Source organism: Sarcophilus harrisii, chromosome 2 (assembly GCF_902635505.1).
Source record: "Sarcophilus harrisii chromosome 2, mSarHar1.11, whole genome shotgun sequence".
NCBI lineage: Eukaryota > Metazoa > Chordata > Mammalia > Dasyuromorphia > Dasyuridae > Sarcophilus > Sarcophilus harrisii.
In genome coordinates, this window is record NC_045427.1 from 225,302,637 (window position 1) to 225,326,105 (window position 23,469).

Sequence of the window (23,469 nt, forward strand, 5' to 3'; positions counted from 1 at the left end):
GCAACAATGAGTCATTAGAGTCTAGTGAAGTGGGCAAAGCAGGTAACATGATCAGACCCGTGATTCTGGAAAATTACTTTGATGGCTGTGTGAGAAGTGGATTACAATGTGGAGAGAGGGGCTTGGAGCAGAAAGAGCAAGCAAAAGGTGATTGCAGTAGTCTAGGCAAAAAGTGATGAGGGCCTGAACCTTACTAGGTTCCACTTACTGGTGAGGTTAAGGTAGTAGTTATACTAATAGACAAGAGGGGCTATATAAAAGACATGTTAGGGATATAGGAGTCCCAAGATTTGGTAATTGCTTGGATATATGGGGTAAGTGAGAATGAATAGTCAAAGATGACAGTGAAATATAAACCCAACCTAGATGACTAAGGATGTTGGTGTCCACAGCAGTGAGAGGAAAATATGAGAGGGAAAAACGTAGTGTAGTCAGTTTTGGAAATGTTGAGGTTGAGATCCCTCAGGGATATCTAATAGGCTATTGGTGATATAATCCTGGAACTCAAGAGAGCCTACAACTGGATATATATACATCTAAGAATTATCTTTTTAGAAGTGCTAATAAGTGGAAGTTAGTGAGATCACTGACAGTGTGTGGGGAAAAACAGCAGTCAAAATTACAGAGGTTAAGGAAAATGAATTCCCATGAATGGCAATGTGAACAAGAACCAACGTAAATCATTAAATCTTAAAAACAGACATTCCAGCTGCATTTGTATTGTTTTCTGTGCTATTGCCTTTTCTTGTGATATTTAAATTCAATAACTTAATCTTAATAGTTCTATGAATCAGTTATTGCATGAGTGTGAATGTTCTCTCTGCCAGTACAGATCACCAACAATCCATGATGTCCTTTTTATATAATTCTAGTCTATATTTTGCCATAAATCTTTCATAGATTATCCACTGAACATGATAGAGTATTTCTTCTGTTTTGTTTTGTTTTGTTTTTAATAGCACAATAGGATACCAACATAGTATTCAGGCCATTCCTCTATTATTATTTCTTACCTTCCTTTTATAACCAGACTATTTCTTTTTCTGATCATATGTGTTTTTGATGATATCAACAAGGATATAACTCAGCAGCTTTGTAGAAAATTTTCTATTTTGGAAGCAGCATGGTATAGTGGAAAGAGAATTAATTGGAGTCAGAGAATCTGAGTTCAAGGCCCAGCTCTGGGTTCTCAAGTAGATCCTCATTGTTGTAAGGCTATCTTTTTTATGTCCTTAATTGATTCATCTACCAAAGTGGATTTTTGAAATCTTTTCATCCTTAAGTCTTCCATATTTCCCTTCCCACTATTCTTTCAAAAGAACCTTGCTCATATTAAACTGAAAAAAAATTGGAATCATTTGTCGAGTTCTTTTTGTAATGTACTATTTACTAAATAGTTTGATGATCTTACCATCTCTCATGGATTTAGTTAGCACTTTTATTCATTTGAATCTCAGATCTGTTTAGGTAGTCCTAACTTCTTTTTTTCCCCTTTCTTTCTTTCTTTAAAAAAACCAAAAAACAACTCTGGTTTTGGATGTGAAATTAGATGTCTTTTATAAACATACTAAATTCACTATGTCTAAAACTGAACTCCTTATCTTTCTCCCATCCTCTCTCATCCTCATATCCAATCTGTTGCTAAGTCTTGTTGATTCTTCTGTGGCAACATCTTTTGTACATCTAGGAATGTGCTAACCAGCTTTTAAATTTTCAGTGTGAGCATCACACTTTAGAAATGCATTCATTAAAAATCAGGGTTTGATTTGTTGTTTTGTTGATTACCTAGACTTAAGAAAATATTAAAAATGAAAACTGAAATTAAAATTCATGCACATAAATTTTACCCTTTTCTCAGCACCATTGTTAAACATTTACCTGCACAACTCTGTTATGTTCTAAAATATTGCTTAGTTCAACAGGAATGCTTCAGAAGACTCAGGGAATTAAGTCATTATCAGACTGGAGACCTGGTAACTAGAAGCTAATAATGGTAATAAGAATAACTAGAACTTTTATAGTATTTTAAGGTTTGCAAAGTACTTTATATCTATTATCTCATTTGAGCTTCAGAAAACCCCTTGGGTATACACTTCTCTCTCTCTAACACTGAAACTGTCCTAGTGTAGACCTTTTCCACTTCACTTCTGGACTATTGCAATAAACTTCTGGTTGACCTCCCTGTTTCAAATTTCTCTCCATTCTCTACTCCAGTTCATCTTTCTGGAAAAATGATATTCCTAAAGCAAAAACAAAAATGTTATCCCAATTCAGTAAATGCCTTTTCAACTCCTGCATCAAATAGCAAATCCTATTTGGCTTTTAAAGTTTTTGTAATTGGGCCCCTTCCTATTTTTTTAGCTTACTCCCCTCCATGTACTTTACAATTTTTTGACAACCATGTTGTTCCTTCCACAAGACACTGATTTCGGACTCTGGGCATTTTCACAAGCTGTCCCCATGTTTAAAATTCTTCTTCCTGGTTTCTTTTAAGTAGCAGCTAAAACCCCATTTTCTGCAAAAGTCCTTTCCTGATCCCTTTCCTAGTGCTTTCCCTCTAAGTATCTCCAATTTATCCTGTATTTATCTTGTTTGTTCATAGTCATTTGCATGTTATCTCTTCCATTAGACTGTGAGCTTCCTGAAAACAGGCTGTTTTGGGGTTGCTTTGTATTCACTAATGATTAACACAGTACTTCTCACATAGTAAGTACCATATAAATGTTTATTATCATTATTAGCTGTATAAATGCTTGTTGACTTAACTCAGATAATTACCACCCTTGTGATTCTGGGCAAGTTACTTAATGTCTGGGTCTCAGTTTCCTCATTTGTAAAATGTTAAGGTTAGCCCTTGTTTTCTCATCTATAAAATGAGTTGGAGAAGGAAATGGCAAAACACTCCTATATCTTTGCCAAGAAAACCACAAGTGGGGTTATGGAGAATCAGACACAACTGTAAAACGAACAACAAAGGTTAGCCCAGATGACTGATCTCTAGTGTTTCTTACAGCTCTATACCAAACCTTCTCTGATCCTCTGCTATAAATTCCCATTAGGATATTAGAAAGTTTCATGGTATTTCTTGTCTGAATTTTGCACAAAAGACAACAAAGATCAGTTAATAGAACTTAGTGGTAAAAACTAGTATTTATGGAGTGCCATAAATTTTGCCAAGTACTATATAATGTATATATACATATACATAGTGCAGATGTATAATCTTATCTTATTCTCACAACAATGCTGGGAGATAGTTATTATCTTCATTTTACAAATGAGAAATAGGAAATAGATCAAAGTTAAATGACTTGGCCAGATGAGATACGTCTAGTATCTCAGACCAAATTTTAACTTGGGTCTTCCTTACCAGTGCTCTATCAGTTGTACCACCTAACTACTTGCACCTTTCTGGATAGAAGAGAAAATAAGTTTAAACTGGGATGTGGGGGATTTAGGAAGAATTTTCTAGAAATATCTACATACTAGAATTAAGTTTGTGAGAGATTGCAGGATCTCATTCAACTGTCTGCAGAAATAATATTTATTCCTCTATCTATTTAAATTTCATCCATTGATCATTTAAAGCTCTGCTCAAGTGCCATCTCCTCCACAAACCCTTCCATATCTGAAGACTTTTAATTTTGCCTTACTTCCTTGTAATTATTTTTGTCTTACTTTCCCTATTATAGTATCCAATGTTATAGGAACCAGTTATATACTCATTTCTGGAGCTAATCATCTGTTTGGCAGGGATTAATTAATTTTTTTACTCTTCGTTTTTCATACAAATTATTTCCTGAAGGCAAGTACTTGAGTGCTGTTCATCTTTCTATGCATTCAATAAAGTTGTTGAATCCATTGAATGATTGTTATTGTCATTTATTGGTTCTGTTCCTCGTTATTTCTCTATAGGTATCATGGCCATCCTATTCTCTGGTATTGTGATGTCACATTATACACACCATAACCTTTCCCCAGTTACACAGATCCTAATGCAGCAAACCCTACGAACTGTTGCCTTCATGTGTGGTAAGTTGCACATTTTTAGAGCTTGAATGTGTCCATTAAAATGTTGAGTTCTTTGGGACAGTTACTTTATTATCTGTCAGTCACTCAGAAACATTTATTAAATGCCAATCATTTTGCTAATTGCTTGGAGCAAATAGAAAGAATAAAATAATCCCAATTCTCAAGGAGTTTGTGCTCTAATGGGAAGACAATAAATACATAGATAAGTGTATACAGAATAAGCACAAAGTAATTAAATATAAGGTTGTTTAAGAGGGAAGGCACTGGTAGTTAAGGGGAAATCAGTAAAAGTTTCATCTAGAAGATAAGACTTGAACTCATGAAGGGAAGAAAAAAATTTTGTGGTAGAGGTGAGGATGGAGTGTGTTAAAGGAATGAGAGTTGGTTACTGTAAAGGCATGGAGAAATGAGAGGGAGAGTCATGTGTGAGAAAGAAAAAGGCCAGTTTGGCTGGATCCCAGAGTGTGAGAAAGGAAGTAATGTCCAGTGAGGCAGGCAAGAGAGTTTGGAGCCAGGATAAAGGGTTTAAAAATAAACTAAGGGGTTTATGTTTTACCTAGAAGAATTAGGAGGAAAATATTCCATGGGAGGTTTCCTTAAACTCAGATGCTTTTTTCTTATGATCAGATTTAATAATGTCACTCCCCTACTTAAGGAAACTCATTCTGATATCAGTGATTTGGTTGGATTGATGTGGGAGAGATTTGAGGGAAGAAGGCTGATCAGGATGTTATAAAAGTCCAGGTAAGAGAAGATAAAGGCTTGAACTAAAGTAGTGGTTGTATGAATCAGTTCTCATTTGCAAGAGATGTAAAGATAGAAATGGCAAGAACTGGCAATGCAGTGTGAAGGGGAATAATAGCAGAGGATGATGTCTGTGTTTTGAACCCCAGATAATGGAAAGGTGATGGTTTCTTTGAAAAATAGAGGGAACATCCTCCATGGAAGAGGGTAAGATTTGGGTGAAAAGAGAATGAGTTCAGTTTTTGCTGTGTGAAAGCTGAATTGTCTCTGAGACATCTACTCTGAAATGTCCAATACGCATTTGGGAGTGCAGGCCAAGAGAAACGGCTGGACATAAAGACCTCAGAGTCCCAAACACAGAGCTGGATGCAGCAGCAGAGTAGGGAGGATAGGACAGAGCAAGGTACTTACAGGTAGTGTGTGTTAAATGGATGACAAGCCATAAAGAGATGGGGAGGGTGCAGACAAGGGAGGAGGAAGGGAGCCGAGAGAGGGAGTGTCCCAGAGAGGGCCTTTACAAGTGTTGAATGCAGCACAGAGAGCAGATTCGATTGAATAATGAGGCAAAAAGCCAGATGACAAGGGTTAAGGAGTGAGAGGAGAGGAAGTGGTGGCAGCAAGGGCAGACATTTTGTAGGCATTTGTCCAAGAAATGGAGGAGTGATTTAGGAGGATAACCATGTCTAGTGAAAGTTTTTTAAGGGTGGGAGAGATTTAGCTATGTTTGAAGGCAAGAGAGAAGGAATTGATAAATAGGGAGAGATTGAAGCTTTGAGAGGGAGGAGATGATTGAGACTGCAATCCACTGGAATAGACAGGAGGGGATGGGATCAAGGGCACATATAGGGGACTGGTCTTGGTAAGGAGAAAAATGACCTCTTTGACAGAGTCTGGGAAAAAGGAAAAAAGTAGGGATGATGCCGAGGGGTTTTGAGATAAAGAGAAAGGAAAGAGGGGGATCAAATTGCTTCACTTTTCTTAGTAAAACTGAGGGGTATGTGAGAATCTTGTGAGGGAAAAGATTTTTAAAAGAGTTCCTTGGGGGAGTGAGATAGGTAATCAATATAGAAGGAATAAAAGGACTGCCTTGTTGAAGTGAGGGCCCATGTTCAGTAAAATGACAAATTTATATATAGTCATTGTTTTTCCTGGGTTTATATAGTGCCATTTTAAAATATTCTTTTAGACAACTGATTTCTCAAATTAGAATACTCTAGATGGCAAATACATGTTTCTTGTGTGTTTAGTAGATTGGAGTTCAAGGTTGTAAAAGAGGGAATGATAGAGACTTAAGTTGAAGTTTATCTGAGGAATTGATGACACCTCTATTAATTCTCCTTCAAGGCCTCAATATAATGTTGATTGTGTCAGTGGAGTACAAACTCTGGAAGAAACCATATAGCTGGGAAGCTTCTTATATAAGGCCAGCAGTAGTCAATGTATCTATAGTTTTGAAGGCCAGCCTAATCAAGTTCAAAGAAGGGCATCACCAAGAGGTTTGGCCATGGCAATTCAGTAAACCAATTAAAAATGTCCTTTTTTTAAGGAGAAAGGGAAAAAAGAATTGTAATCTATATCCGTGGAGGGAACATCTGTAATGATAAAATCACATACATCATCACAGAATGAAATAAGGAAGAACATGCTCAGTGATAAACTTTTTTTCTTTTTTCTTAGACAATTGGGGTTAAGTGACTTGCTCAGGGTCACACAGTTAGGAAATGTTAAGTGTCTGAGGCCAGATTTGAACTCGGATCCTCCTGACTTCAGGGCTGGTGCTAGTGATAAACTATTTTGTTGTTTTTTATTCTACTCAGAGATTATTATCCTACTCAGAAATCATATATTCAGTGCTTTAACTATTTAACAGTGTTTTTAAAAAGTTAGTTTTGAATTTTTTTTCTTTTTTGCTTATTTCAGAAACATGTGTGTTCGCATTTCTTGGCCTGTCCATTTTTAGTTTTCCTCACAAGTTTGAAATTTCTTTTGTCATCTGGTGCATAGTGAGTATTTTTCCTTTTAAAATTCTTGATTGTAAGTAAAATGTATATAATCATGTTTTATATAGCTGCTTATCATTTTTCTTTTAAAAGAACAAAATTCTTTATGGATGGCTGGGTGTTCTGGACTGTGAGCAAGTAAAAGTCATTTAATAAGAAAAGTCTAGATTTCTCTTCTGGCATACAGTCATCATAATAATATTTATTTGCATTTCTATAGCAGTTTAATTTTACAAAGCGTTTTTCTCAGAACTGTTCATATTAGTGGTCAGCAAAAGATATTATCACCATTTGTAAAATGAGGACCTCAGGTCGGTGAAAGGGACTTCTCACCATTCACGTAACTAGTCAATAATCAGAGCTAGAATATAAATAATAACTTGCAGACATTCCTAGACTCTTACTACATGTTTGTTGAATTAAATTTTTGAATATTCATATGTAAAATTTAAATATCTTGAAATGTATTTGGGGATGGAACAAGAAGAGATATTTAAAAGATGGCTATTATTTTAATCTCATTTCCTCCACAAAGAACAACATTTTCTTTGTAGTATAAGGAAATTTGAAATATTGGAAATATCCTTGTATGTGAAACAAAAGATTCAGATGACCTGGGTTTAAATTTAGCTTCTGCCACTCACTATTATTGTTGCCTTGAACAAGTATATCTCCCCTTTCTGAGTTTCAGTATCTTGGAATAAGAAAGTTAAACTAGATGATTTCTTAGTTTCTTTGCAATTCTAAAATTATTTGATTCTGAAAAGTTCTGTGCTTGTGATAATATGATTTGGGACACATCACCTAAAATTCTCAATAGATCTTCCCCATTTGGTATTCTCTCTAGTAAAAAGACCATACATTGCTCTTGAAGGTTAGTTTTTGATCAGAAGAAAGAATAAAATTAAGCTAATGAATGGGCCTAAGAACTCACTGAAGTGTACTTTAGGATATTTAGCCTTTACAGCACATTTTTAGTTAAGACCATTGTCTTTGCCACTGTTTGCATGTGAGCAATGGCAAATTTACTAGGCAGGTTGTGTTTTGGTTTCGTGACTTTGGACACTTGAAAGACATTTGCATATCAGTCATTAAACATTTATTAGGTGTGTACTATATTCCAAGTATTGATCTAAGGACTGGGATTATAAAGAAGAAAAGAAAGTCTCTGCTCTCAAGAAGGTTGTAATCTAATGGGGGAAGACTATACACAAAAAACCACTGGGGTAGGTAATGGAGGGAGATGTCAGAAGTACCTTCTTAGTCATGATGTTTCTGGAATTAAAATAGCAGAACATCTCTTAAGTTTGAAGAGTGCAATTTCTGACCCCTCAGTAGTAGCCAGAAGTATTTTGCTTCAGCCGTTCGATCAGAATGGATCAGCGGCTGAGGCTACTGAAGGGATATTGAAACAGTTAAAGCAGTCTCCATGATGATGAGATTTTTTATTTATCTTGGGAAAGTATGGTATTTGTGGAGTCCAAACCAAGCAGAGCAGCTTATAGACACCATATATAGAGAATCAGTTGTTTGACTTTTAGACCTCCCCTTTGGAGCCTAGACCTATTAGAAAGTGGAAACAACTTATTTGACCCCCAGGGCTCTGCTAATAAGAAAATTAGTCCCATTTGTGGATATCTGAGGATAATATAAATAAATAAAACTGGCTCCTAGATTAGTCTCTGGGTACTTCAGAATGCTCTTTTGACTTCCAATTCTGTGGTCATTAATAAAATAAAAATTATTAATAATGTCCTTGTTTTCTATAAACATCTTCTGAAATTTGTTTTAATATTTTTTTTCCAGGAACATAGGAAATCATACACCTATGGTTTAGGTAATGGTTAGATACCGACTAATATTGTTTGGTCAGGGTCTGCTGTTACAGAGAAAAAGCTCTATTTATAATGGATGTGTTCTAGGAGCTATATTAACTATGAACAAGTTACAGCTAGAAGCAGATATGTTGAATGGAGACTTAGATGATTTTCTTGCTTTATACACAGGTACTTGTGCTGTTTGGTAGAGCTGTGAACATTTTTCCTCTGTCCTACCTCCTAAATTTCTTCCGTGATCATAAAATCACTCCCAAAATGATGTTTATCATGTGGTTTAGTGGTAAGTAACTTCCTTTAAGGAAGCAATTTGGAAGAACAGCATTACTTATGTGTTATGCAAAATACAGATGAGTTTATTTTCTATCCTTCTACTTTGCCAAAATTTAGTTGTTTCAATTAACTTTTAAATTGAATCTCTAGGATTTTCCAACTATAAATCATGTCATCTAGAAAAAAGATAATTCTGTTACCTTATTCCCCATTCTTTTTTTTTATATATATATATATATTATAATAACCTTTTTATTGACAAGAACCCATGCCAGGGTAATTTTTTACATTATCCCTTGCACTCACTTCTGTTCCGTTTTTTTCCCCTCCCACCCTCCACCCCTCCCCCAGATGGCAAGCAGTCCTATATATGTTGAATATGTCGCAGTATATCCTAGATACAATATATGTGTGCAGAACCAAACAGTTCTCTTGTTGCACAGGAAGAATTGGATTCAGAAGGTAAAAATAATCTGGGAAGAAAAACAAAAATGCAAACAGTTTACATTCATTTCCCAGTATTCTTTCTTTGGGTGTAGCTGCTTCTGTCCATCATTGATCAATTGAAACTGAATTAGGTCTCTTTGTCAAAGAAATCCACTTCCATCAGAATACATCCTCATACATTATCGTTGTTGACGTATATAATAATCTCCTGGTTCTGCTCATTTCACTTAGCATCAGTTCATGTAAGTCTTGCCAATCCTCTCTGTATTCATCCCATTGGTCATTTCTTACAGAACAATAATATTCCATAATATTCATATACCACAATTTACTCAACCATTCTGCAATTGATGGGCATCCATTCATTTTCCAGCTTCTAGCCACTACAAACAGGTTCAACCTGGTTTTTAAAGATTTTCATATGAGTGCTGAAATGCACCATCAGGAAAATCTAGGTACAGATATTGCCTTTGATAATTACTAGTTCCATAACCTTGAAAAAGTCACTTAATGTCTTCGACTCTCAATTTCCTCATCTGTAAATTGGGGATAACAGCTAAGGAGATAATCTCTGTAAAGTACTAGTTATTATTACTTCTGAGGAAGAGAATATGACTATCTTAATGTTCCATAGAACCACTACTTGTAAAAATATCACTTTTGCCATATTGTAAGAAGATTCAGAGAGTTTGTATATAATGCCTTTTGGAAATTCTTTGTTTCTAAAACAAAGTAGTAGCCATTTGGGGGCGTGACCAATGTAGAAATTAGTTTTATTTGACTATGCATATTTTTCAAGAGCTTTGTTCTTTTTCACAGTAGGGAGGGAAGATAAGTGCATTTTTAAAAATAATTTAAAAAACATGATAGGCTATTAGGTTAACTAGGAAGTCCATGGTGTAGTAGAAAGAATATTAATCAAAGGAAAATATAATGGTGAATGTTGGAGGGGATGTGGGAAAACCGTGACACTAATACATTGTTGGTGGAACTGTGAACTGATTCAACCTTTCTAGAGAGCGATTTAGAACTATGCCCAAAGGGCTTTCAAACTGTGCATCCTCTGATCCTGCAGTGTTTCCACTAGGCTTATATCCCAAAGAAATCTTAAAGGAAGGAAAGGAAGGAAAAACGGAACAGAAGTGAGTGCAAGGGATAATGTTGTAAAAAATTATCCTGGCATGGGTTCTGTCAATAAAAAGGTTATTATAATATAAAAAAAAAAAAAAGAATGGGGAATGAGGTGATAGAAAAAGGCTGTTTGTGGCAGCCTTTTTTGTAGTGGCAAGAAACTGGAAATGAATGGATGCTCATCAGTTGGAGAATGGCTGAATAAGTTGTGGTATATGAATGTAATGGAATATTATTGTTCTATAAGAAATGATGAGCAGTATGATTTTCAGAAAGGCCTGGAGAGACTTACATGAACTGATACTAAGTGAAGTGAGCAGAACCGAGCGAACATTGTTCATGGCAACAGCAAGATTATATGATGATCAATTCTGATGCATGTGGCTTTTTACAACAGCAATGTGATTTAGGCCAGTTCCAATGGTCTTTTGATGAAGAGAGCCATCTGCACCCAGGGAGAGAACTGAGGGGACTGAGTATAGATCACAACATAGTATTTTCACTTTTTTGTTGTTGTTTGCTTACATTTTGTTTTCTTTTTCTTTTTATTTTTTTAATAGCCTTTTATTTACAGGTTATATGTATGGGTAACTTTACAGCCTTGACAAATGCCAAACCTCTTGTTCCAATTTTTCCCCTCCTTCCCCCCATCCCCTCCCCCAGATGGCAGGATGACCAGTAGATGTTAAATATATTAAAATATAAATTAGATACACAATAAGTATATATGACCAAACTGTTATTTTGCTTGTACAAAAAGAATCGGACTCTGAAATATTGTACAATTAGCCTGTGAAAGAAATAAAAAATGCAGGTGGTACATTTTGTTTTCTTTCTCATTTTTCCTTTTTGATCTGATTTTTCTTGTGCAGCATAATTATGGAAATAAGTCTACAAGAAATGCACATGTTTAACATTTATTGGACTATTTACCATCTGGGGAGGGGATAGGAGCAAGGGATGGGAAAAAATTGGAACACAAGGTTTTGCAAAGGTGAATGTTGAAAATTATCTATGTATATGTTTTGAAAATAAAAAGCTTTAATAATAATAATAAAAAAGAATACTAGTCAAGAATTAGAATACTTGAGTTCTAGTCCAAGCCCTGCTACTATTTTTTTTAAGAGGTCATAGCCTTTCTCTGTGCTTTAATTTCCTCATCTATAAAATAAATAGACTAATTCTCTCTCTCTTAATTTTATCAATTGTGGATTCTAAGATCTCTTCTGGATCTGACATTCTTTGAGGTCACATGTTTCTCATATACTTTTTCTGTATGTTCTAAGGTTCCTTCTGGCTCTAAAAGTTTATGGTTATACTTTAATATCAATTCAATGTCTTTCTAATGGCATAGCATTTTCATCAACTAAAATCTTATCTGTACTTCCCGGCCCACCTCAATTATCACCTTCACCAGAAAACCTTCACTCTCTAGAGGCAGCTAGGTGGCTTAGTAGATGGAGCTCTGAGCCTAAAGTCAGGAAGACTTGAGTTCAAATTTGGTCTCAGATACTTATTACTTGTGTGACAAGTCATTTAATCTGCCTCAATTTTGTTCATTACAAAATGGGAATAATTACAAATATTCCCTCTCTCTGTTCCTGATAGGCACTGAGTCCCTGAGTAGCCATTATTAGGATGATGAATCTTGGAAGGTTAAAACAGAGATGTCAGAAGAACTGGGAAGATCAGCTCTTTAGAGATTGTCTAGTTTTATCCTAATCTTTTAAAGATAAATAAGACAAGTTACCATCAAAATGAAGTGAGCTGTCTCAGATCTCACAGTGAGTGGTGGCAGATCAAGGATTTGAATTTGAGCCTCCTGACTTTCTTTTTCTTTTTTTTTTTTTTAATAATAATGGTTTTAATTTTCAAAATACATGTAAATACAGTTTTCAACATTCACCCTTGCAAAATCTTGTGTTCCAAATTTTTCTTCCTCCATCCTCCCCAGACAAGTAATATAATATAGGCTATTCACCAATTTTCTTTTTTTCATTTTCTATAAAATTTTAAAGTTTATTTAGCACTTAAAAGTAATAACTTTTCATTTCCAAAATGAATTTCAAGATAGTTTTCAACATTTACTCTTTTTTTTCCTTTTTTTTTTCCCTTTTTTTATTAAATAACTTTTTATTGACAGAACCCATGCCAGGGTAATTTTTTACAGCATTATCCCTTGCACTCACTTCTGTTCTGATTTTTCCCCTCCCTCCCTCCACCCTCTCCCCAAGATGGCAAAGCAATCCTATACATGTTAAATAGATTACAGTAGATCTTGGATACAATATATGTGTGCGCAACATTTACTCTTGCAAAACCTTGTGTTCCAAATTTTTCTCTCTTCCTTCCCTTTTACCCCTCCCCCCAGATAGCAAGTAATCCAGTATAGGTTAAACATGTGCAATTCTTGTATACATATTTCCACATTTATCATGCAGCGCAAGAAAAATCAGCACAAAAAGGGGAGGAAATAAGAAAGAAAAAAAATGTAAGCAAACAACAAAAAAGGTGAAAATATTATGTTGTGATTCACATTCAGTCCCCACAGTCCTCTTTCTAGCTGCTGATGGCTCTCTCCCTTAGAAGTATATTGGAATTGGCTTGAGTAATCTCATTGTTGGGAAAAGCCACGTCCATCAGAATTGATCATCACATAATCTTCTTGTTGCCGTCAATAACGATCTCCTGGTTCTACTCATTTCACTTAGCATCATTTACGTACACCTCTCCAGGTCTCTCTGAAATCATCTTGCTGATCATTTCTTGTAGAACCATCATATTCCATAACATTCATATGCTATAACTTATTCAGCCATTCACCAACTGATGGGCATCCACTCAGTTTCCAGTTCCTTGCCACTATAAAAAGAGCTGCTACAAACATTTTTGTACTTGTCTTTCCCTTTTTAATAATCTATTTGGATACAAGCCCAATAGAAATGTTGCTGGATCAAAGGATGTGCACGGTTTGATAGCCCTTTGGTAGCTAGTACTTTCACCATGATAGCAGATTGCCTCTCTATCTTAAATCTGAAGCTCCTAGGATAGTCTTTGGGTTTTTCCCTCTCTTTTTAAAATTGTTTTTATTGTTTGGATAGGTTTACGTGGAGCAATTCCATATGCCCTGAGTCTTCATTTGGACCTGGAACCCATAGAGAAACGGCAGCTCATTGGGACAACTACCATAATCATTGTGCTCTTCACCATTCTGCTGCTTGGAGGAGGGACAATGCCCCTTATTAGACTGATTGACATTGAAGATTCAAAAGCCCGAAAAAGAAATAAGAAGGATATCAATCTCAGTAAAACAGAAAAAATGGTTTGTATTGAGAATCTAAATGGAATCACTGAGGAATATTGTTTTATTGTACAATACTATTTCCCCTTGTGATCTCTGCTATTCCAGACCAGTTTTATGTTATGTTGTATCATAACTTAGATTCATGTATTGGTTTATAACTGACAAAGCACTTTTTTGTTTTTAGCTAAAGAAATGGTTATTTAGGTAGATTTGTAACAATGGTTGGCTCAAATATTTATCCCCAAAAGTCTAAGACATCCTCTCCCACAGCTATATTAAGACTTACAAAGCTCTTTGCATGAACTTATTTCATTTGACCCCTCACCAAAGCCTGTGGTAGCCAGGGGGCATCCTTATCCTTATGTTACAGATCATAGGGGAATTAGTTTGTCCAGGATGCCGCAACTAGAAAGTGGTAAAGCACTTAGACCCAGATCTTATCATTCCAGGACTCTTCTGACTACATGATATTGCCTTTCTTTGTGAGGTCCTTTTAATTAAGATATCTAAAGAAGAGAGTTGTCCATCTCCTTTTATTACGTTGTTGGCCCTAAGAAGGAAGCGGACCATAGCTTTTGCTCATAGATTTGTTTTGGCCTTGTAGCTTGGGACACGGCAGTTGGAATATGTCTGTTTTGAGACTGATTTTATTTAGTTATATTTTTGTTTTGCCACTTTTGGTTGTAACAGTTTCCCTTTTACTGATATCAGACTTCTACACAATCATTGTTATCAATAGCAGTGACTGTACCTCTCCCGTAGTAGTCTTATACTGTTGTGTCTAAAAAATAATAATTGGGGCAGCCAGGTGGTGCAGTGGGTAGAGCCCCAGCCCTGAAGTCAGGAGGACCTGAGTTCAAATCTGGCCTCAGGCACTTAACATTTCCTAGCTGTGTGATGCTGGGCAAGTCACTTAACCCCAATTGCCTCAGCATAAAAATTAACAATAGTAATAATAACAGTAGTTACCATTTATATGTTGGCAGCTAGGGAGGCAGGGAGGTGGTGCCGTGGATGGAGTGTTGGACTTGAAGCAAGAAGAAATCTAGCCTCAGACTCTTAGGACTGTGTGTTTTGGGCAAGTCACTTAGATTCTGTTTGCTACTGGAGAAAGGGTGGCACATCACTCCTGTACTTTTGCCAAGAAAATCCCAGAAACAGAAGTCTGTGGGTCAGACACAGTTGAATAGCAACATTTCTGGAATGCTTGCTGTGTGCCAGGCATTATGCCAGGCACTTCACAATTATTAACTTACTTGGTCCTCGTAATAATTCTGGGAGGTAGGTAGTGTTATGATCTCTCTTTTACAGAAACTGAGGTAAAGTGACTTCCCCCCAGGATCATCAAGACAGCGTCAGATTTGAACTCAAGTCTTCTTGTCTCCAGGCCTGGTGCTCTATCCATTTTGCTACCTAATAAGACCTGGGGTCTCATCAGGGTAAAGAGCTCTCAGTGAGGAGCTCCTCCTACCAGTGCAGATAAATGCTTCTCCCGCAGCTTGTAGTCTGAGAGAATTTTAGAGGCACTGAGAGAAAGCGAAATCGAAGCCAACTTTCTCTCCATTATGTCTCTACCATTGTGAAAACAGAGGTCCTAGTTTTTGTCTGTAGGATCTAGATCTTCTAAGCAGAAGTTTATATAATCTTCCCACAAACAAGTGCTTTATTTAACTTTTTTGGTTTTTCTTTTTTAATAATTTTTAAAAAATATTTTTAACATTCATTAAAAAAATTTAGTTCCCAATTCTCTTTCTTCATCCAGTTCTTTCCTTATCTATTGAAAAAGCATATTTATTAGCCATGGGAAATCATGCAAAATATCTTTCCATATTGGTCATGTTGCAAGGAAAAAAACAAGAAAAATTAAGAATGTGAAAAAAAAATGTTTCAATCTGCACTCAGAGTTCATTAGAACTCTCCAGAGGTGGATAGGATCTCCTCATTACGAGTCCTTTAGAATCATTTTGGATCATTGTATTGATCAAAATGCTAAATCTTTCATAGTTGATCATTGTTAAAATATTGCTGTTTACTTGGCATAATAATTTTCTGGTCTTATTGATTTCACTTTCCCATCAGTTCACATATATCTTCCCAGATTTTTCTGAAATATTTCTTCTAACACTATGGTATTCCATCACAGTCATGTATTACAACTTGTTCCTCAATTCTTGCACTGATGGATGTCTCAATTTTTTGTTCTTTGCCACCACAAAAAGAGCTTAACCATTTATAAAGCAGGAATTCTTAATGTTGCTTGTGTCATCAATCCCTTTGACAACCTAGTTGAAATCTATGGATCCTGTTTTAGGATGTTTTTGTTTTCTATATTCATATTCATAGTTAAAGGAAATGCTAATTTTTATTTAGAGGTTAGTAAAAATAAAGATGTAATCTTTTTACTTCATCCAAGTTCATAGATTCTCTGAAATTTTTTGACAGACTGGTTGAGGGTTCAGGTTCAGAATCCTTATGAGAATTTTTCCCTCTTCCTCACATAGGTAATGGATGAGTGCTAGTTTACTAATCTCTGTCCAGTTCCTAGTAGGCATTTTTAGGGGTTGTTAGCAATATTTGTACAGCAAGAACATCTTCATGTAGAAATAGTTTTGGATCCTAGAAGGATACAAATTGTCATTTTGTATCATCTACTTTTGAAACAGCTGGGGTCATTGCTCCATTGGATGATGACCATAGAAATAGTCTATATACTCCAGGCTGATGGATAGAGAAAGACCTGCCACTATTCAGGTATCCAAGGAAGTTGTGATAACAATCTTGTTGCCTTTTTTCCAGGGTAACACCATTGAGTCTGAACATCTTTCAGAGCTCACAGAAGAAGAGTATGAAGCTCACTACATCAAGCGTCAGGATCTCAAGGGCTTCATGTGGTTTGATGCAAAATACCTAAATCCTTTTCTCACTCGGAGGCTCACTCAAGAGGTGAGTTCCACTGCTCTTGTGAGTGACTCAGCCACATGCTGGGCCAGCATTCCCTTTAGGCATGAGGTTATCCCACATGCACTTTCTCAGCATGGAAATGCAGTTGGAGGCCATTCAAGTAGACTGTTTATAGTTGAACTGTAGAAAAACAAGCAACTTTCATTTTGTTTTTTCTTATAATAAACTTGAAGGATTGTAAAGTATCGTGTGAAATGCTTGTTAGATTCAGCATCTGCTGTTTTTCTCTAACTTCTATTTTTTTACTGGGCTAATAATAGACAATCTTACTTGCTAACTTTGCTTTTAGTTAGCAAAGAATGTAATGAATTGATTGTAAAATCTGAGCTCTGGAGATATATATTAATATAATAGTTATGCAGGAGTCTTGACAGTAGATTGATCCCGAGCTTTTTGGATCTTAGTTTCTTTACCACTTGATCATAACAGACAGTGCAAAGTCTAGTTAGATTTTTCCTGCTTTCAGACAAGCTTCAGACTAAACTAAAAAAGCTTTGGCCAAGCTTTCAAATAAAGACCTGATAACATTTCAAAATGGTACGGGCATACTGAGCCTAACATTATTCCAACTAATCTCATTTTATAGTGGCTTTAATATATCATACACAAACACCACTTTAAAACCTCCTCATCAATTATAGTCATGTTGGGTCAGCATCAAAGCAAAAATTGAATAGTTGGTAATGATCAAAACTATCATTTGAGTTTCAGCATAGTAAGTAGCATTTGTCACTTGTCACTCTTGTCACTCTCCATATGAGCTAGTTTGGGCCATTCTTAATATCTTATCAGTCACCGTACTGCCTTTGCTCTATGTGCATAAATATGTCTATATAAGACTGTTTTCCCTAATAATTATGTTTTCATAAAACCAGTTAATCAGTCAATTAAATATGTATTAAGTACCTACTGTGTAATAGGCACTGTGTTAAGTTGACATTAGGTGAGATGTGGGTATTTTCCTGTGGTTTATCTTGAATTCTGAGGGCCCCATTTTAACTTTGAACAGTACCTTGTCATTTTTTCCCATCACAAACATGAGGATATATATGACCAAATGTAGTCATTAAGTTGTAAGCATTGGAAAATGTTTTATTTGCTGCATTTGTTTTGATCCTGCTATTATAGCAGTTCTTTTGTTTTCCCTCTCAGGATTTGCATCATGGACGAATTCAGATGAAAACTCTTACCAACAAATGGTATGAAGAAGTGCGCCAGGGACCATCTGGCTCAGAGGATGATGAGCAGGAACTGCTCTAATGCAGAAGAGGCTGTAGGACAATTACAAATGAGATTACCATCATTGAGATTTTTAGTCATGTACAAGGTCTGATGCTAAAAGCTGTAAGAAACCTTGAAGCTTATGCCTCCCCGGAGGCAGCCCTGTATGTAAGTATGCTGCACATACAGATACTGTTAAGTATGACCTCCTCTAGATGAACTAGTTTTGTTCATAATTGCTGTGGTATTTAAGAATAGCTAAGTGGCTTTAAAAAAATGAATGATGAATTTTAAGCTAGAATTTCCCAGACCTCTAAGCCAAGATGGTTGCTTTGAAATATGTGTTTTACCCCTCTTATTGTCCATTTTAGATGTCTGCCATAAATGTTGTGCATCAATACTTACTTGTTTGACAACTCTACAAGAGTGAATAGCACATTCTCTGTAGAATTTTTCATTATTGCTTCTCTGCTGTGAACTTTCATAGGTCAAGCTGTGAATTGTGTGACTTTTGGTAAAGAAGAATGTCATTTCTGACCTTGAACATTAGAAGTGACAGGAATAGATAATAGTGTGTGGCTGTAACTTTTAAATGGTCTCAGCCTTTCCTGGACAAGTGTTTTCATTGTGCTTGCCGAGTTGGCAGGCAGAATCCTGACATGAGCAGACATCTGCACATGTAAGACCGGACGGCCTCCCCTTCAAAACAACAACAACCAAAACCACATACTACAAAATATTAAGGTATTCCAATCCCCCAAAAGATAGTTTTATTTGAAAAGACAAAGCACCCAGTATATTAGTTTTGATACCTCCTCTTTTTTTCAGCACTCCAAAGAAATAAAAATTGGCGATGTCTTTTTTGTTTAACACGTTGACGCCATGTACAGAATCTTAGGGTAACAGGCAGCTAGTTTCCCCCAGGAAACTTTGAATGTTTACATTTGAACCCTTAGTCAGATGCAAGTCCCATTACTTCACATGGGATTAGGAGGTGTGCCTCTCCTACACTGCTCATATAGCTGAGTCAAGGTGAAATTCTAGTTCTTGCCTCCGTAGAGTGCCAAACAGACAGATTGATATCATTGGCCAACATCTGTGTTTTGTTGTATGTATGCTTTTAAAAAGCAAAAAGAATCTTCCAGTCCTCATAACCGACTTCTGACACAGGCAACGTGCCGGAGGGCAGCTCCCTGGTCATTTTGCCTGGTGTGGCCTCTGGCCACTTCTGTTGCCTGTTTCTCCTCTTGCTCTTTCCTAGCTCACCAAAGCTCTTCCCAGCCTTACTGTCACAAGCCTCGGGCTGTCACAGCCCCACTGTCGTCGCTGTTCTCATCAACCCTCTTTAACCAGTACCGCTGTCATCACGGCCATGACCATTTTTATTATCGTCATCATCTGGTGAATGAAAGTAACATCCAGAATCTGGTTCCCCTTGAAAAGAGCATTTGAACAGTACAAATCTCCAGGTCACTGCTCTGATAGCCTTGAGATTCCCATTAAGAAGGAGGACCTGAAAGTCTTCTCTAGGCTGTTGGGACCACTCTGTGCCCTTTCCTTCCTGCCACCGTGTAGACAGTCATGGCTTGAACAAACATCTGTACATACAGATTCTGGGCGTTACCTCACCTCTTCTAGTCACTATAGATGTGTTATAATTCATGCAAAAAGTAGTTCTCTAAAGTGACAAGCATTTAAAATATCTTTGAAAATCTGTGTTCTTCTGCTTATGATACTCTTCCTTACACCTGAGAAATAAAAAGATCAGTAATCCATTTAAAAAATATCTATTATATGGTGAGAAGCTGTATGACAGGGTAGGTAAAAAGCTGGTTTAGGAAGATTTGGAGTCAAGCCCTTCCTTTGATACATAGTAATTGTGTGATCATGGCTAAGTTATAGAACTGCTAAGTAAGTGTCCACTTAATGTCCCAGCCAGCTAACTCCCTAACATTACAGATTGCAGGTGTTGGAAGAATTTCTACACTGGGGGCCCTTTTTTACTGATGAAATCTCAGGGCTGGACCTATTTCCTCAAAATAATATAAAATATTAAATGAAGCTTCTGACACCACAGTATTCTGAATTTCAGGGGCAGTGACCAGCTAATCTTTTCTATTACCCTCTGCACTTTGGAGAAATAAATCATATCAGTGTGAAGTGAAATTCACAAAGCTCCCCTTATAGACTAGCCTGAAACTCACTTTACAAGCCTTACTCTGTCACTAATATCTTACTTAGTTGCCTTGAGCACAATTTAATTTAATTTAGCTTTTTAGGAAAAAACCATTTATCACAAGTGGGATGATTGGTTCATATTAATGTCCTTTACTCAGGGCAGTGTGCAAAAAGGAATGGCAGGTACACTCATCCTATTGATTGATTAAGAACAATTAGATCTTTGTATTGATCACTTTATTAGCAGGGAACATTAATGAGTATCAGTTAGTACTGGAAAGAGTTAGACTTGGTACTTGACTGTCAAGTTTAAAGTCTAACCAGGAAATGCTTTACATATCTTTTTTTTTTTTTTTGATTACTGAAAAGTTAAATTATACTTTTAGAGGAGATTTACTTTCCTATACAAAATTACTCCAAGTATTCCAGCATCATGCTTTAACTTTTATGATAATGGTAAAATAGCTGAGGCATGGGCATGGGGGTGGAGGAAGGTAAGAAGGTTTACACCAGTAAGGAAGATTGTCATACTGAAGATTGAAATCCCATTATACTGGCATTTTCCTATTTTTTTTTAACAATGAGATGAATCAATAATTAATGACTTTATACTGTCTTCACTACTACTGTAGAATTTGAATCCATGAGAAATGGGTCTATTTGATATTCTCAGATATTCTCAAGGCTGAGGACCTTGAATTATAAGTTGTGATAATGATTCTGGTTGACATTTATATGATATAGAAGTTGGCAAACAGTTTTATTTACATTTTCTTACTTGAGTCTTACTTATCCCTTAAAGGTAGCTACTTACTAGTGGTAGCTCTTGTTTATCTCCAGGTGAAGAAACTAAAGCTCAAAGAGATTAATTATATCTATGATTTGCCCATGATTACATTGGTCACAAGTTTCAGCAGTGGGATTCAAACCCAGGCCTTCCAAATCTAGTCATGCATCCCCTATGACAAATGCTTCTGTATGGTCCATAACAGAAAGATCCTGACAATCAGAGAACCTTCTCTAAAGCACTGCTCCATCTCCAACCTTGAAAACAATATCAATTGAGGTACATTCATCAAACCTTCTTACTCTGATTTGTTATTTAAATTTGCTCCCAGAATTTGTTGGGTCCTAAATTTAGCTGACTTTGAAAGCTTACCAACATTATTGACCACGTACTACACTTTGAAATTTATGAGTAATAGCAACATTTAAAAACAAAGATTTAAATAAATAAAATAAAATAAAAACAAAGATTTAGTTGCTTCAGTGATGATGATCTGCATTACATGCATACCAGGAAATAGCCATGTCTCCATTCTAATCCTGCCTCAGTCACCAGAACTCTATTCCGTAACTGAGCCATTCTCTACCTTTCAGTTATTGTTAAATGGAAATTATATATACTGGAGCAAATCCATGTACATAAAGCCCAATGGAGAGGCTCCACAAGCCTTTAATAAGAGGCAGCCTTTGTTAAAAGCTAAGGAGACATCTGTATATAACACCATTGGAGCTTTCCTGCCCTCTGCTGGAGGAATACAGATTTAGCTCCAACTATGAAGAGTATTTGCATAGAGTTTAAGCAATGATTGTGCAAGTGAGTTATTTGAAGAAAATGAATTTTCTTACATATATAAAAGGAAAGAGTGACAAATTTTTGGTGGATTTTTAAAAATATGTATTTCTTTATATATATGTAAATATTTATATATAACCAAAAATATGCAGAAAGCAGTGCTCTTGAAGAGATTAATGCATTGGAGATTATAATTATGAATCTGAACACAACTTTCCTGACTTATTTATATTTGGTGTACTAAATAGAACTATAAAACAGAAGATTGAACTTTTTCTTAAGGGAATGAGAGAAGTTTAAAATTGCGAAGCCTTTTTTCAAAGGATTTTCAGAACTAGAAGTAGCCTTCAAGATGATCTTTCTACCACTTCATTTTACAGAAATTATGCACCGTAGAATAGGAATAACTTAAGCAAGTAATAATAGCCTCATAAGCAGAAAATGTCGCTTATAAATAATGCTAATGAAGTTTGATACAAGAGAAAGATCACCATTGGCCAGCTGTCAATATAGGAAACTTGCCAACTGGATTTTTTTTTTTTTTTTTTTAACCAATGACTAATGCCATTGAAACTAGTTGTCTGTATCTTCGAGTTGAGTGACATCACTCAGAAATGGGGGAGAAATCACTCAGAATTAAGGCACAGATGTAACAATTTGTATGAAGCATGAAGAGGAAGTGGAAGGAGAAACATCCTCTTCCTTGAGTTTTGGATGTGGTGGTGAATGGAGGTTTAAGTGAGTGAGGCTCTCCCAGTTCTGGCCCATCCCGTCTCCTATTTGCTATCTGTGGCTTCCGGAGAGAAGTGGAAAGGAAGTTAGCCATTCTCCCCAGCTTGCATCCATCAGTTGCTGTTGGCCTTGTCCGGCGGCCACCTGCAAAGCTGCTTCAGTGCACTTCATTTCACGGGAGTGCCAGCCAGGGCTGGACATAGTCCGTCTTCCATATGCACATGGAAAGTTGATGACAGACCCAGCCAAAAAAAAAAAAAAAAAAAAAAAAAAAAAAGGTGCAGCTAATCAGATAGCACCTTGGAGTTATGTCTCAACGAAGGCCCTTGGCTGAATTCAACAAGGAAACATCGAGCTGCCACTTGTTAACAACTTGTTTTGTACAAAGCTTCACGCTTGATGCTAGGGAAAGATGTAATTTGGATAAATTGTTGTCTTGACACTCATGAAACTTACAGTCTAGTAGAATAGCAAAATCTAGATCAGTAGCCATAAAACAAATGCATGCAATGCTGAATCCTTCCTGTTTTATTTCACATGCAAAGAATGGTGTACTTCAGCATTCTTTTCTGGGCACTGAGGGAAATTCTCTGATGATGAGAGAGGGCCTGAGCACCTTGTGCCATCTGCATGTTTGGATTAGTTTGTTGTTGATACCAAAGTAATTTTACTTCTTCTACATGATAGCTTTTGCAAAATTTTCATTGTTGTATTTTATGCCCAGGGCTGCTAGATTCTCCTGGGGTTTGATTATTATTTTCATTATTTTTAGTCCTTTGCTTTCTAAGTGTATAGGGAAGGAGGTCGTGATTTGCTTTTCAATTCTTGTAAGACATTTTAAACAAGGATATGGAACTAAGTAAAAGTTATGTTTATTTTCCCTATCTTTCCTCCTTCCCTACAAATAAATAAGCTGTGATAGATTTTGTTTGTTATTAGTAACTGATTTCTGTAAAACTATGGGTCTGTTTATTGTTGATTTGTGAAGAGGGATTGAAATGGGAGGAAAGTTGGAGATATATATGCTGTATA

At 36.2% G+C, this 23,469-nt stretch overlaps 1 protein-coding gene across 4 annotated transcripts in view; it reads left to right on the forward strand.

Annotated features, from left to right (window-relative positions):
• SLC9A8 (solute carrier family 9 member A8) overlaps nt 1–22,715 on the forward strand; it is a 104,836-nt gene extending 82,121 nt beyond the window's left edge. For all 4 annotated transcript variants that reach the window (XM_031951612.1, XM_031951613.1, XM_031951615.1 and 1 more), the window contains 6 exons: nt 3,916–4,032; nt 6,697–6,779; nt 8,783–8,894; nt 13,564–13,784; nt 16,563–16,709; nt 17,880–22,715. In XM_031951612.1, coding sequence (XP_031807472.1) covers nt 3,916–4,032; nt 6,697–6,779; nt 8,783–8,894; nt 13,564–13,784; nt 16,563–16,709; nt 17,880–17,987 — 788 coding nt within the window. In that variant the 3' untranslated portion in view covers nt 17,988–22,715. The remainder of the gene's footprint in view (nt 1–3,915; nt 4,033–6,696; nt 6,780–8,782; nt 8,895–13,563; nt 13,785–16,562; nt 16,710–17,879) is intronic.
• Nucleotides 22,716–23,469: the final 754 nt, after the last annotated feature.